The sequence below is a fragment of the Mesoplodon densirostris genome, chromosome 14 (assembly GCF_025265405.1).
Source record: "Mesoplodon densirostris isolate mMesDen1 chromosome 14, mMesDen1 primary haplotype, whole genome shotgun sequence".
NCBI classification, from domain to species: Eukaryota; Metazoa; Chordata; class Mammalia; order Artiodactyla; family Ziphiidae; genus Mesoplodon; species Mesoplodon densirostris.
Window position 1 is genome coordinate 40641192 of NC_082674.1, and position 16536 is coordinate 40657727.

Here is a 16536-nt window from a genome sequence, read left to right on the forward strand (position 1 = left end):
AAATGGCCCAAACTGGCACCCTGGAATACCTGAACTTTTGAGGGGCAACTGAGGAAAAAGAAAAGGGACAGAACTGGTTGTGGAGTAGTCTGGAAGGTTCAGAGGACAGGCAGGAGGATGTGGTGTCACCGACGTTAAAAGGGGAAAGAGTATTGAGAGGATGGCATGAACAGTCAGTGTAATCAAAAGCTACCTATCGGTTAAACACTAAGAGGACAAAGAAAAATTCATTAGCTCTGACAGTTTTGGTATTGTTGGGACCTTTGATAGAGTAATTTAATAGTGTTAGAGAATTTGTGGTTGAATAACAAGAGGACAGGCTGAGGAGTGATTGAAAGGAAAGGATAGAGAGGCAGTGAATATGGGCTGCTTTTTCAAAAGAGTGGCAGTGATGGGGAAGAGAGAGGATGGTAGCAGAGAAGGAAAGCAGGATTTATCCAGAAAGCTTTCTCCCCTTCTTTTTAATAAGGATATGTGAAACTAGGCCACATGTGCAGAATGAATGAAAGGGATTTTGTGATTTGTGAAGAGGGAGATATTGAAGAGGAAGCAAATATTTATTGAGTTCAGAAAACTGGTTAAAAACTGGAGGAAGAACATAAATGAAGAACATAAATGTGGAAAGGAGGTGAGAACTTATCAGTGACCAAGAATAGGAGGTGAGACAGTGGATGAAGTTGAGCATAGGGACTGAAGGGTACAAATAGTCTGTTCAGAGTTCAGTTCGGTACTGGGTTCTCTGCTCTGGAATGTTTTGGAAATCTTAGGACATAAAAAGTATTGAAAACATAAGTTAATTTTTCTGGCATCTGTGGCAGTGCAGGCTGACTAATAAAGGCATGAGGTAGAAATGGACAACCTGTGTGTGAGGAAGTTGAGTTTCTGAACCAGCTGTTCTGTCTCTGGGATTATTGCTATGTCAGCTCAGATCAACTATCTATCACCAAAGGAAGGTCTCATGGTAGCCTGAGTACCCAATGAGAGCTCAGTCACATTTGCTGGATTGAATTTATTAAGGTGAATTATTTGTGGTACCTGGGATTCCTGTCTTTAGAATTATTTCTATGTAATTACAGAACTTTTGGCGGGGGGGAGACCTATCCAATAGTCACCTAGTCTCTGTTAATTCCAGGCAGGGCAATGGCTGATCCATCCAGGAATACACCTTGAGTCAAAAGCTCTCCAACTCTGTTCCTTCCCTGTTTTCCTTGGTGAGCTCTGCTCAGATGAGTGCCCCATCTCCCAGTTCCTATGCGTGTTGAATGTCTTCAAGAATTGTAAACATTGAAGACTCAGGTCTTAAACTGGGCTCTCATCCAACTGGGAGATGCTTGCGCGTAGAAATTAGAGATCACATAAGCTACTCCCCCTTTAAAATCTCCTCCCTTAATACACAGATGAGGAAGCCAAAGTTCTGAGAGATAAGGTGATTTAATCAAGGTTACACAGTAAGTTTATATTAAAATTAACACTCAGACCCAGGATTCTGACCAACCTCCTCTAAGCAGTTGGCATAACTGCTCAAACACATTGCCACTCTCTCTGCTTTGTGTTTCTTTCATTAATGGATTTCTTTCTCACTTTCTCAGACCTGGGCAAGTGTTCTTTTTAAAAGTGCGGTGAAAGAACCAAGACAAAAATTGAATGACTTAAAGAAGGAGAAGCTTATATAACTGGGGGGGTGGGCGTTGCTTTATTCTTGTAATGAAAAAAACCATTCTCTTCTGTGTAATCCATCTATCTGTTGGTATACTTACTGTCATTATGTTCTAGATTCTGGCTGTGGTGAAAAACACTTTTCCCATCCCTAAAAGCCTAGCGGATGGGATCAAGGACCTTCAAAAGCAGGGTGGGTTACCTTAAGCATGAAAGAATTTACTGTTTTTTCTTACTCTACCCTACTCTGAGAAAAGCCTATTTGGGGAAACTCCTACATTACACTAGCCCAGTAGAAAGCAAGTGTTCACGTTAACAAAGTCTTCTCTTTTCAAAGGAAATCGCCCTCAGCGCTCTAAACTTTCCCAATACTTTCGAATGTTTATATATCACTTACCACTTGTCAGCATGGCTTAGGAACAAGAAGTCCAGAAAATCTCTAAAGCACAAATGTTAGGCCCTGCTGTCAATTAAAAATTAATCAGAGTTAATAATAATTAACTCTATTAATAGTTACTTAATAGAGAGTATCTCTTAAAAAGAATGGATGTCAGCAGAGAAAATAGGCTTTGATTTATAAAACTTTCACTCACAGGTACTTTGGTAGCAACACCTTATACCAAAAAAGTGAGAATTGCTTGGATTGACCTTATGCTTATTTCAGTGGCCACATGCTGAAAGATTTCACACTACTGTTTAGGAACTGTGGTAAGGAAATACAATGGGACAAGGTGCAAAACCTTCGCTTAGTGTGTTATTCTGGTTCCTAAGCACAGAGAATCATGCTAGATGTGGTCTGAGGTTGCTGCCCATAGCCCATTTGAAGCAGTCACCCACTGCTCAGGTACATACATTTTCTCCAGGTCCCCAAATCCCGAAAATGCTCCTTTTGGGATGACTTGAAGCTTGGTGAGAACAAACCTCCTGAAAAGAGAGTGGACATAAAATATCACAACCTATCCATTCATTGATAAGGCATCGAGTGCCTAATGTATAATAGCAGATAACAGCCAAAATATACCGAATGCTTGCCATTTAGTAGTGCTTATGATTGCTTCTCCATGATCCCTTTTCACCCACACCATAAAGCAGTGATGTTAGCAGTATTGTTATCCCCATTTTGTATAAGAGGAAGCTGAGGTTTAAGGAGGTTAGAAAACTTACCCAGGGTCACATGGCTAATATGTGGCAAAGCTAGGATATGAACCTTCTTGTCACCACTACTCCATTTGACTCCTACAGCCCTGTGAGGCCCCTTCTCTTTCTCTATCCCAACTCTCAATACCTTCTCCCTATTATCCTTCTTAGCTGACCTTGCTTCTTACTTCAGAGAAAATGAAACCAGTAGAAGAGAACTTCCTCATGCTCTCACATGGCTCCCAGCCATCCTCCCACCTGTACCTGGGCTTTATATACCTTGCCTTCCCTCCTGTTACCATGGGTGAGCTGTCCAGGGTCCTGACTAAAAACAGTCCCTCCAACCCATGCCATATCTCTTTCCTTGTCTTGTAGTGAAGGTAGCCACTACAGCAATTCCCCCCTTTCTTTCATACATTTCCTTCACCTACTTTTGCTTCTTTATTGGATCCTGCCCATCAGTATACAAACATGCCTTAATTTCTCTCATCTAAGAAAAGTCTTAACGTCAGCCACCTTCAGCTTTTGCCATTTTCTTCTGCTTGAAATATTTGTCTCACACCTGCCTCAAAGTTCCTTCCAATGGCTCCTCATCTCAGTCAGGAAAAAAACCCTCTTGTATTGTGTTGACCAAAAGGTTCATTTGGTTTTTTCTGTAAGGTGGCTCTAGTAACACTTAGTTTCTTTAACTTCCTTCGAAACAATTTTGTTAGATTGTATGTGACAGCTTTTCCACGTGCATTGAAAAAAAGACATCAAAATTGGTGAATTTTTGTGTGGCCATTTTGATATTGAAGACAGAAGAAAAAAAGCAACATTTTCTGCATATTATGCATTATTATTTCAAGAAAGGTAAAAATGGGACCGAAGTGCAAAAAAAAAGATTTGTGCAGTGTACGGAGAAGGTGCTGTGACTGATCGAACGTGTCAAAAGTGGTTTGCGAAGTTTTGTGCTGGAGATTTCTCGTTGGATGATGCTCCATGGTTGGGTAAACCAGTTGAAGTTGATAGTGATCAAATCGAGACATTAACTGAGAACAATCAATGTTATACCATGAGGGAGATAGCCGACATACTCAAAATATCCAAATCAAGCCTTGAAAATCATTTGCACCAGCTTGGTTATGTTCATCACTTTGCTGTCTGGGTTCCACATAAGTTAAGCGAAAAAAACCCTTCTTGACCATATTTCTGCATGCGATTCTCAACTTAAACATAGCAAAAACATTCCATTTTTAAAACAAATTGTGACTGGCGATGAAAAGTGGATACTGTACAATAATGTGGAACAGAGGAGATCGTGGGGCAAATGAAATGAACCACCACCAACCGCATCAAGGCCAGTCTTCATTCAAGGAAGGTAATGTTGTGTATATGGTGGGATTAGAAGGGAGTCCTCTATTATGAGCTCCTTCCAGAAAACCAAACAATTAATTCCAACAACTACTGCTCCCAGTAGACCAACTGAAAGCAGCACTCGATGAAAAGCATCAGGAATTAGTCAACAGAAAATGCATAATCTTCCATCAGGATAATGTAAGACCTCACGTTTATCTGATGACCAGGCAAAAACTGTTACATCTTGGCCGGGAAGTTGATTCATCTGCTGTATTCACCAGACATTGCACCTTGGGATTTCCATTTATTTCAGCCTTTACAAAATTCTCTTAATGGAAAATTTTCAATTCCCTGGAAGACTGTAAAAGGCACCTGGAACAGTTCTTTGCTCAAAAAGATGAAAAGTTTTGGGAAGATGGAATTATGAAGTTGCCTGAAAAATGGCAGAAGGTAATGGAACAAAAGGATGAATACATTGTTCAATAAAGTTCTTGGTGAAAATGAAAAGTGTGTCTTTTATTTTTACTTAAAAATCAAAGTCACTTTTTGGCCAACCCAATATATAACGGCCTGCAGGACCCTATAGGATCTTCCCACTCTCCCTTCCCATATATCCTCTAACCTCAATTTTGACAGCTCACACCATTGCTTATCTCATTCTTTTCACAGTAGTCTCTTACTATTCTTTGTACATGCCAGGTTCCTTCTTGCCTAATATTTCTGCATTTGCAATTCTCTCTTCCTGGAGCATTCCTCTCTCAGATATCCTTCTTGCTTGCTCTTTCATCCAGCTGCTTGCTCAAATGTCACTTTCTCAGTGAGGCTTTCCCTAACCACCCTATTTAAAATGACAATTTTCCCAACTTAGTCCCTTAACCCCTTTCTTCATAGTACTTCTGACATGTTATACTTTATATTATCTATTTATGTATTCATATATTTATTTATCTTTTACCCATAACTAGAATGCAAGCTCTGTGAAGGGAGGAATTTTCGTCTGATTTGTCTACTGTTGTATACCAAATGCCTAGAACAGTGGCTGGTACATGACACATATTCAGAAAAACATTTCTTGAATGGCTATTGAAGTCTGAGAGTTCAAGGCTTGGGGGTAGAATTACAAGTGAATCTTTGGGAATCTCTACAGTGGGAATACTATTTCTTCCTCTGCCTTTCCTCCCTCCCACTTTCTCTTATTTTGCAATTGGTTAATAGGGAGTTGGTTTTCTTTCCACTTTAATCCTTCCTTCTGCAAGGCAGTCTGTCAGTAAGAATTCAGTACTGTGGACTTGGATAGTTTCACAAACTTTCATTGCTTTAGTCTCCTATTATTTATTGGTATTAGTGAAATTCCCATTTCACATAAAGTTATTGTTCAGGCAAACAGTTCTTTTCTTCCACTTGGTTTGTTTGCCTTTGGCCACCATGTGCACCAGCTCCATGGTGAGGAATCATGAGAGAGAATTCTGTGTGCTTTTCTCACTCTGGAGGAGTTTATATACATGGGAAGGCAAAAACAGAAGCCTTGGAATCACCAGGAAACAGATGTGGGATATAGTTGATGTAATAACTATAGATGTTATACAGGAATGAAATGTGAAAGATCCCAAAGTACATAAATATATAAGAGGAAGATTGCAAGGAGTGGGTGAATTTGAGCCTGGGTCTCAAAACTATCAGATCATACTAAAAGCATAGTCTCTGTGAAACCATTGGATCTAATTTAGGATTGGGTGTAATGGTTCTAGAACAGTATCAACTTCTAGAACACTCATCTGAAAAGAATCAAGGTCAGTTCATAGTCTCTTAATGTACTCAATCTTAGTTAACATAGACAAGTTCCTTTTGTTCCTATTTATCACAAGACAGAAGAACGATGAAAACAAATTGGTAAAAGCAACTAACAAAATTGCTTTAAACTACCCAATCAGTCTAAAATTTCAAGGGAGTTGAAATATTAAGGTAAATATTAGTTAATAAGATGTGGAAAGAGTAGAATCTTGGATAATTGACTATTTAATAACAAGTCAACTAGATAGTTCTTTTTGGTTCAACTCTAGTAGCAGGCACATTTTCTAAAAATTTCAACGTCTGTGCCTGTATTAAGTGGTTCAAACTAATTAATATAATTAAGTGGTTTTTGAAGATTGAAAGTCTTGACTTCCATTTCCTGAAATGCTATAAATTAGATAACCTGAAGATATTTCCACTAAAGATCACCCAGACATTGTCTATAAAACATAACCATTATTGTTTTAATTGCATAGCTGAGCTTATTAGAAAATATAAGAAATTCCTAGGGTCCTACAATAGAACAACTGAATACCAGATGGAACCTTGAGTTGTGAATGTAAACAGAATTCTAAGAGGGTAAATTGAAGTCAGTGTATTTTGTGGGGGGCAGAAGGGAGGAGTGGGGAGAGGGTTGTCTGGACTTGGTAGACAAGGAATTTGTGTTTTGATGCCCAACTGGTACATGAGATGAAACATGGATGATGGAATGCAAAGATCTGTTTCTGTGTGTCATTTGTCTGTCTACCTAGCTACCTGCCTACCTATCTATCACATGTGCATTCTAGAAAGAAAGATACAAAAAATGGAGAACAGGCAACTTTCAATGAAATAACATGTGGCTAATTTCCAGAAATTATGAAAGACATAAATCCTCAGATTCAGAAATCTCAACAAGTTCCAGGAAGGATAACAAATCTACTGCTGGATACCTGTGAATTAAAACTGTAGAGCCAAAAAAGAAAATATTTTAAATGCAAACAGAGAAAAAAAGACATATGATTTTCAAAGAAAAAAAAATTAGAAAACTTCATAAAAATACCTTCAAAATTATTAGAGAAAATAACTGCCAGTTTAGAATCCTATGCCCAGAAATAATCATTCAAATGTGAGGGTAAAATAAAGACACTTTTAGACAAATTTAATTAGCCATTAACAAAGTTTCAGCAAAAGAATTCCCTTAGAAAAGAAGATAATTTAATCCAGTAGGAAGTCTCCAAAAATAAGAAGGAATAGTGAACAAAGAAATTAATGCTCCTTATTGAATAGGTTGGTTTTTCACAATGGTTGGAAAATTCACCTATTTAATAAGGAACACTAAAAAAATGTTGACCAAGAAGTGGGTCACAAAGGACAGCAAATTGTTATCAAACAAATCATTTTCTTTGACAATGATGCATTTGAATTACTTAGAAGTCAGTAATAGGAGATAATTATCCCCCCCACCCCCCACATGTACACACGCATTTGGAGAGCCAAAACAAAACCAAATCAAACAAACAAAACACTCTTTTAAATCGTACATGGGTCAAAGGAGAAATTACATTAATAATTGGAAATTATTTGGAATTGAACCATGATGAAAATGCAACATATCAAAGTTATGAGATGCAGCTAAACTGCTTCTTATAGAGAAATTTGTAGCTTTAAATTATTATACCAGAAAAAGAGACAAAAAACATGGAAAATTAATGAGCTAACACAGGAAAGTAGTGAAAGAACAACAGAATTGTGTTAACAGAAAACTATAAAGCCAATATTTATTCCATTTCTGGCTAGAACTTAAAATGCAAACTCAAAAGCAGTTTAATTTTAAAAAAAAGGTAAAATGAGGGGCTGTTGATAGAGATGTTTTGAGAAGATAAACACTCATCTAGACATTACAACTTGATATATAAAGTTTAAGTTTTAATTTTTCATTTTAGAAATAAAGCAAATGAGAGTCTAACAGATTAACTTTAAACACATTTCAAAATTTGTTTGCCTTGAGAGAAGAAACCTAGAGAGAGTAGAGAGAAAAAAATAATAAAGATAAGAGTAGAAATACGTTAGAGAGGATCAACAAAATCAAAAGCTAACTCTTTGGAAAGATTAATAGACTAGAAAGAAATCTGTTCGTATCAACCAAGGGGAAAAAAACCCAATAAAACAATGAGAGACATGAAAAATGGCACTTAACTACAAATAAAACGTTTTAAATCAGAGAGCCCTAAGAACAATTTTATAACATTAGATTTAAAAAAAAATCAGACAGTATGGATAATTTTCCTAGAAATATATACTTACTAAAACTGACTCATGAAGATGTAGAAAACTGAACAGATCTATAATGATCAACAAATTGGATTGGTAGTTTAAAACCTATTCACCAAAAACAAGGTCAGCATCATATGATTTTAGAAGTAAATTCTACCCTTTTAAAGTGATGGAGAATCTCAGTCTTTTACAAACTACTCCAGAGACCAGCAAAAGATGGAAAGTTCTTCAACCCATTTAATGTGGCTGGTGTAAGACCAGTAATAAAATAGACAAGGACAATAAAAGAATGGAAAGATTTAGACCAATCTCACTTACTAATGTAATTGGAAAAAATCTGAAATAGTGTAGTGACAGTGTATATCCAAATGGAGGCTAAACAAATAATATACCATTATCATTTGGGTTTGTCCCAGATTTCAAGGGTTGCTAAATATTAGATATCTCTATTAAAGGAAATTTCCACATTAAGAAATTAAAAGTGTAAAATCACATGATTTTATTAATAGGCATAGAAAATATATTTGATAAAAACCCAAAACATTTTGACAAACGAGAAAAGGGGGGAATATTCTTAATCTGATAAGGGGTAAAATCTATCAATCACTACAATAAATATCATACTCAGTGGTGAAATATTAGACACATTCCATTTAAAGTTAGGAATGAGGCAAGGATGTCTACTATTGTACCTTCCATTCAGTATTGTGCTAGATGCCCTAGCCTATACAGTAAGATAAAAAAAAGATATAGGGCTTCCCTGGTGGTGCAGTGGTTGAGGGTCCACTTGCCGATGCAGGGGACATGGGTTTGTGCCCCGGTCCAGGAAGATCCCACATGCCGCGGAGCGGCTGGGCCCATGAGCCATGGCTGCTGAGCCTGCGCGTCCGGAGCCTGTGCTCCGCAACGGGAGAGGCCACAACAGTGAGAGGCCCGCGTACCGCAAAAAAAAAAAAAAAAAAAAAATGTATGGAGGAAGATATGGATTAATCAATAAGGGATGCTGAAACTATTGATTATCCTTGTGGATAAAAATAACACCTTTGCTTATTACCATATTAAAATCTCAGCTCCAGGTTTATTAAAAATCTAAATGGGGAAAATCAACACTTAAAAATTTTTAAATAAAATATAACATTCTATTGAGGAGACTTTCTTTAAAAAGGACACAAAAACTGCACACCAAAATTGAAAAGCTGATAGATTTGACAATAATAAACTTAAAAAATTTCTCTAAAACAAAGATATATTGTAAGTTGGGGAAAGATATTTGCAACACATACAACGAACAAGGGTTAGCATCCAGAATACAAAGAACTTTACAAAATTATGAGAAAAATACAAACAACCCGGTAGAAAGATAGGCAAAAGATATGAACAGGCAGTTCATATAAGAGAAAATGCAAATGACCAATAAAAATATGCAAAGATACTCAACTTCACTGGTAATCAAGAAAATGCAAATTTAAGCAATAACTAGGTACCTTTAAACACCATCATATTGGCAAACATTAAAAGGAAAACCTCACAATAACAGTGCTGGTGAGGCAGTGGAATAATAGGACATTTTCTACACTCTTGACGGAAGGGTAATTTTCTACAAGTACTTTCAGTAGCCATTTGGCAAAATGTATTAAAGTCAAAGAAACAAATGCCTTTGAATCCAGTTATTCTATGTCTCCTGGCCACATGTGCACCTGGAGACGGGTAAAAGATTAACCACTGCAACATCATTTGTAATCATAGAAAACTGGAGACAAATGCTCATAAACAAGGGGATGAATAAATATTAATAAACTATGATATATTGACACAATGCCAAATTATAAAGCAGTGAAAAGGAACAAATTGACTGGAGCTACATACAACAATCTGGATAAATTCCCAAAGCATAATGTTGTGAAAAAACAAAACAAAACTCAATTATATGCACAATATGTGCAGTATGATATGATTTTCATAGAGGTTAACAACATACAAAATAAAACGGTGTATTGTTTTGTATGAATCATGTTTTTTCATTCCATATTTTTGATGTTTTGACATCTTGGGGTTTGCTGACTCTGGAGGGACTACTCCTAGGGCTAACTCCTAGAGATAGCAAACAACTGGCCTGAGAGTGTGCCTTTCTTATGTAAACCAACTAATCCATACCCCCAAGCACCTCCTTTAAGGGGCCCTTACACTCTGGGCCACCATTCCTCTGTCCTAATCACCCCAGGGAAGCTCCTACACCACAGAGTCCACTGAAATTATTTAGACTAGCCAATCCTAAACCTGTTTACCCTGTTTCACCCACTTTTTTCTCCTTGGAAGCCACAATAAAATGTTTTCCCCCAGCTCCCTCTGCCTCGTGACCAACCCTGGTGCTTCCCCATGTGCCCCTTCTCCTGGGAGCTGTGAGAATAACAAACTATCTTTTCAAAGGTAGTTTCCTCCTAATCTTTTGGCCTCACCATACTCAAATAGTAATAAGACCTATATTGCAAAACATGTTTAGAGATGCATACATATCTACCAAAAGGAAAATTCTGAGAATCGCAACACCAAAATCAGCATAGTGCTTACGTCTGTGACAAGAAGAAAAGGAGTGAAACACAAATATATCTAAAATGTTTTGTATTTTTTAAAAAGATCTAAACCATTTTGACCGAACGTTAAGATTTGGCAAAGCTGAGAGGTGCATTATGAGTGTTTATGATACCATTCTCTACGCTTCATACTTGAAATATTTCATAATTAGTTTTTCAAGATTGAAATTCTCACCAGGCCATATCCCTAGCATCATTTATTTATCTGTTTGTTTGTAAACAGGGAGAGCTATTTAAAAGTATCATCATACCCTTCATGTCAGATGGCAACTTTACTTCACTCTGTTAAGGGGGCATGAAGTGCCTGAATGATTTCTATAAAGATGCACAATTCATCAAGATGGCTCTGAAAAGAACATTTTCTTCACTATACTGCAAGTTACTTAATGTCTCTTCCATGATAAATGGGGTGGGTGGGGTTTATTTTTTTCTTTCCTGAAATGGAGAAGCTTTAGGATTCCCTTGAACTCTGTCTCTGTTAGAAGCAATCCATATCTTGGGCAGTCCATTCACCCTTGGCCAAATTTAATTCCTCTTTGTGGATTAAAGGAGAATAGTTTAAAAGATCCCATAAAAAGCTTTCTGGCAGCCTGGAAAACAGCCAATATTCTTTTTGAGGAAGCTGACTTTTTATGATGGCCCAAGTTTAAATGACACTGGGCTCTGTGTTCTTTGAATTTCACACAAGTTTAAAAAATTAAAGTGAGAACAGCTTGGCCCAGGATATACAAAAAGAAATTGATCATCATCCTGACCTCAAAATGCCAAGAGTTTTTGTGCTTCACACTCTTTAGGTCAAACTGCTACCCTAATTAACTTTCTGGGAATGTGTCCAGGAAAACTATCCAAGGTGGTGGAACTAAATGAGGAAATCATCCAGAAAAAAAGAGAGTTTAAATAACTTGATTTGGCTCTTTACCATGACCCAGGAGATAACTACCCCACTGTCAAAATCATTTAGGCACCTAATTGGTTGTATTTCTCATGTTGTTACACATGAGTCTTGAAGCCCAGTGGGGCAGCCAATAGTAGGAAGGAAGAGGTGGGGAGGTAGGAAGAGGTGGCTTCCTTATATAACTGGACTTTAAGGTTTTTTTAAAGAAAAAACCTTCACATTTTGGCATAAGTCTTAACTGCCTAGATGTGCGGTGCTTTGTAATGTGTAATGTGAGGTGCTCTATAAAACACAGAGAAATTGGTTCAACTAGCATTAGCCCTTCATCCACCTTCCGGCTGTGTGTGAAAATGCCAACGATTCATTGGGGGTTGCAAAGCCTCCCATGGGGTTTCTTGGGATAGAGGTGTCAGTGTTCTTTGTATCCTTCTTCCATGGTGTGGAGGAGACTCTTGTCCTTAACCTTAAACCAAATGTGAGAGGTATTAGGAGAACTAATTAAAGGGGTTGTCACTCATTTCCTGCACATCTGGAAGACATAGAGCCTGGCTTATGACTAAAGTCTGACCTCTAAAGGTGGGAAGTGGCCAGCTGCTTTGGGAGAGGGCTGCAGTTCCACAGACAAAGGTGTGGGTTTCCCAGAAGCCAGACCTATACCCAGCTGAAGGGAGCTGGATTCTCATCCTCAAAAAACTGGACTTGCCTGCATAGTGACCAGACCCCAGAAGAAAACCTGTCTGGAGCTTCTACTCCCGGAAGCCAGTGAGAGGAAGGAACTGCTCTCCCAGAACCACAGATGGAGGTCCTAAGAATTAGCCTTTGAATATCTGCCACACCCAGAGGGGTCCAAAGCCAGGTGGCCACTGTGCCGTCAGTGTTGGATCCAGTTCCTTTCCCTCCAGTCTCTCTACCTCCTAGGCCCTAGCCAGGCAAGGCCAGAAACAACAGCAAGTTGGGGAGGAATTAATAAGGAAGAGAGAAGAAGCCCCCCCTTCCTCATCAGTTACAGGTTTCTGAGTCTGAAGTGGGCCCAAGCAGTGGAATAGGGAGGTCTTAAATAGGATGAAAAAGTGGACCTTTAATAATAGTCAACACTAGACTTTCATGACATTCATGAGACTGGAACAGCTCTGGCACCTGCCCCGAATTTCATCTGGGATGGGGGAAAATGAGTCAGCGGAGTAGGGTTTGCCTGGCAGTGGTAGTAAAGAAGAGAGCTACTTCGGGTTGTGCCCTGTTGAATCCATCTTGGTCAATATGTTATGATTTCTGAGCTGTTGAAAACCTTCCCCAAGTCTTCCTCTGTAGAACTTTATCTGTGAGAGAAAAAGTATTATGAACTTAAATGGGAGAAGGAATGGAAAGCATTCTTATTCTTATTTCCTCCCCTGTTATTTAGCTCTTATTCCCTGGGCTGTCAATGAGCAGTTTAGGACAGAGGGTAATTTGGCTTTTCCTTTTGGTGCAGTTTGACATAGAAGAAACATTTGCAAGTCAGAGCCCCAGCCATGGGGATTTTCTACATACTAGCAGAATGGCTGGCTAAAGGAAGGGAAATGATTGCCCAGATGTTCAGTGTCCATTGACCTTCTATTCAGTTAAAGTTCCAGATAATCTGTCTCATGTAGACACTGCCACATGCCATTGTGTCAACTCAAGATACCATGATGTTTTCTTTAGGAGAGAAAGTTTATGGTTGTAGGATAGAAACTCATGAGGCGGGCGCCACTCCAAACCCAGCTCCCATGACACCTCGCTGTCCCCTGAGTCTCCAAGATTTCCCCTCACCAACCTTCCTGGAGTGGAGATTCTTCAATTTTATCATCTTCCAGTGAACAGGGATTTCTAATAGCTCTTTTGAATCTGCTTTCCTTTTTATTCCACTTATGTCCCCTTATCTCAACATCTGTGCTGGGCTGATAAAGGGGATGTTGGCTCCCCTGCTAACTGTATATCACTGCTGACTTTATCTCCTCCTTTGTAACCTTTACATCAAGGTGGTGGAGACTTTTTTTTTCCTGTCTCCCTCCTCCCTTGTTTGCACCGAGTGGCCCTGGAATTATTCTCTACACCATGTTTTATCACCTGTTCACTTTCATTTTATCAGCTGTGCACTTTCGTCGTCTTACCTGAATCTGATGCCTGATTTGTAACTCATTTATATGAAAGCTCGGGATGAAGAAGCAGCATGGTGAAGAGAAAAGACCACTAGGGTAAAAAATTAGAAATCTGGGTTCCATTCTGGCTCTGCTACAAAGTATGCAAATAACTGAGAAAAGTCAGGTCCAGTCTGTAAAGTGAGGGGGATGGGCCCGATGATCTCTAAAGCCCTAGAAGATAGATTTTACACTGTGGTTATGTAGTGGAATCCTCCTCAAATGCTCTCCCATTTCAGTCACATTCTGTTGAAAGCAAAAGAAATAATTTTACATTAAGTGCTCAACACAGAATGAAGCCCATCATAGGGGATTACTGAATGATAGCTAGCCCTCCTTTTTCTCTAGTCAAGGTTAAAATCACTTGAGCCTGCCCTTTCCTTCCTGTCCCTCTGCCACCACTCAGGCCAGACCCTCATCCCCTCATGTCTGCAGCCTTGGCTGTGACCTACTAACAGGATTTCCTCCTCTGGTCTCTACTGTCTAGTCTGTCTCATCTAAGACCAGAGTGTTCCTTCTAACACTGCTTGCCTCAACACTCTCCTACTCAAAAGCAAGACAAAACAAAAGAAAAAAAGCCAACAAAGATTAAAGACACATAAAGCCCCTTCAATTGCTTGCCAGTACCTCTAGGAAAATTAACTCATTTGTCATCCATTTGAGGCATTCCACAGTCTGCCTCCTCTCCTTTTCAGGGAAATGTTCTACTACTTCCTACATAGAAACTTTAGCCAGGGCCTCACCATTAATACATGGCTTGTGTTGTATATGTACTAAAATTCCATGGGTGTATGTCCAGTCTCCCTAAGTATATGGAATGGTCTCATAGAGCAGGAACCGTGCCACTTGTCTGTATTCCAAAGGGCCTCATCTCATCAGTGCTTTGTGTATTTCAAATATTAATGCATATTAGTAGATGGGGGATAATGTATATAATGGCAATAGCTCTAAGTTTTAGGCATATGAGCATCTCATACTCTAAATCACAGAAGATTTTGCCCTTCCAAGTTATTCCAACCACACCAATCAGTTTTGTTCAAAACAATACTTAGAACATACATGAATGATGAAAAAGGAATCTAGCTTTCTAGGAATTTAATACAGACTTGGTGAAGAATATAGAAAGGGTTTCTTAGGATATGGGAGAGCAGTTGGTAGAAAGTAAAAACTGTGAACTATTGGCCCATGAATTGAATCCAGCTCCAGACATGTTTTGTTCAGCCCACACAGTATTTTAAAGAAATTTGAATTGGTTGCCAGCACTTCAAATTGTGAAAGTTCATCTAAAATTGCAGATTTGTGGCCTCTCTTGAAGACTTAGAATATCTAGCAACACTGGGCTACATTCCCACATAACTGCAACTGGCTACAGTTGAGTGATGGCTGACACAGCATAAGCTACCGGTTGGTCAGAGTCCTTGTTGGCTTGTTTTTCTGTTTCGTGCCCTACGACTTTGTGTTTGGGATTTCTGGTACTTGACAAGCTAGTCTGAATGGGTTTGAACCTTTTAGAACCCAGTGGTTCTCAACCTTGGGTGCGTATGAGAATCACTTGGGGCTGTTTTTGTTGCTGTTGTTTTCCGCATACTTATAAATGCCTGAGCCCCACCTGTGGGTGGGTGGTGCAGTCAGGAATCCTTATTTTAAAAGCTCCCTGGGGCTTCCCTGGTGGCGCAGTGGTTGAGAGTCCGCCTGCCGATGCAGGGGACACGGGTTCGTGCCCCAGCCCAGGAAGATCCCACATGCCACGGAGCGGCTGGGCCCATGAGCCATGGCCGCTGAGCCTGCGCGTCCAGAGCCTGTGCTCCGCAATGGGAGAGGCCACAACAGTGAGAGGCCCGGGTACCGCAAAAAAAAAAAAAAAAAGCTCCCTAGGTGATTCTCATGCACTGTGAAGATTAGGAACACCTGCTTTGGAGGGACAGCACAAAGAACCAGCAGCAAACTGCCTTGATCAGTAGTTAGGGAGTTGGCATGATGGGGAAGGTGTTTACAAAGCTGCTCCTATCCCAAATCTAACTCCCCTCAGTACATGGTTGAGGGGTAATCTAAGCAGTTCCTTATAATCTAGGAGCAGTAGGAAACCCTAAATTAGACATCACCATGATTCACTGGAATAACAGCACATACATAGGACATGTGCACATTCCCTTGGAGACCTCCTTCAGTCAGTGGAGCTTAAGTTTTTGCCTGGGGCTGGATCAGGGTGGAGAGGACTTGAGCTCAGAGGGTGTATAGTGCTATGAATAAGAGTCATGTATTTCACAGTAAAGAAGGAGGAGGGCATTGAATGGAAGTGAGACAGCAAGCCAGAGCAGGGAGTCCAAGGGACAGGACCAGAGGCAGATATTGAGAGTCAGAGAAAGTCCATTTGTTCTTTTGACAAATATTTATTGTGTTCCTACTTATATGTCTGACACTGTTCTAGGCCCTGATGACATAGTGGTAACAAAGTGTCTTCTCTAATGAGTTTATATTCTAGCCAGAGAAGTAAAGAATGAGAAATAATTTGAGAAAAAAAGTAGGTATAGTCATGGGGCAATTACTTGGAATGAAAGGAAGGTCAGTCATGTATAAATTAACAGGTATAAAGAAGAAACAGTTCTTTAAAACTTACATCCTATGGATGGATGGAGAGAGAGAGAGAGAGAGAGAGAAGAGAGGCAGGGAAGGAGGGGGTGAGAGAGAGAGGGTGAATGAGCTACCATATACAGTT

At 39.3% G+C, this 16536-nt stretch overlaps 1 protein-coding gene across 2 annotated transcripts in view; it reads right to left on the reverse strand.

The window, feature by feature from the left end:
• FSHR (follicle stimulating hormone receptor) overlaps positions 1-16536 on the reverse strand; it is a 171504-nt gene that overhangs the window by 95459 nt on the left and 59509 nt on the right. For both annotated transcript variants that reach the window (XM_060117028.1, XM_060117027.1), the window contains exon 2: positions 2509-2580. In XM_060117028.1, coding sequence (XP_059973011.1) covers positions 2509-2580 — 72 coding nt within the window. The remainder of the gene's footprint in view (positions 1-2508; positions 2581-16536) is intronic.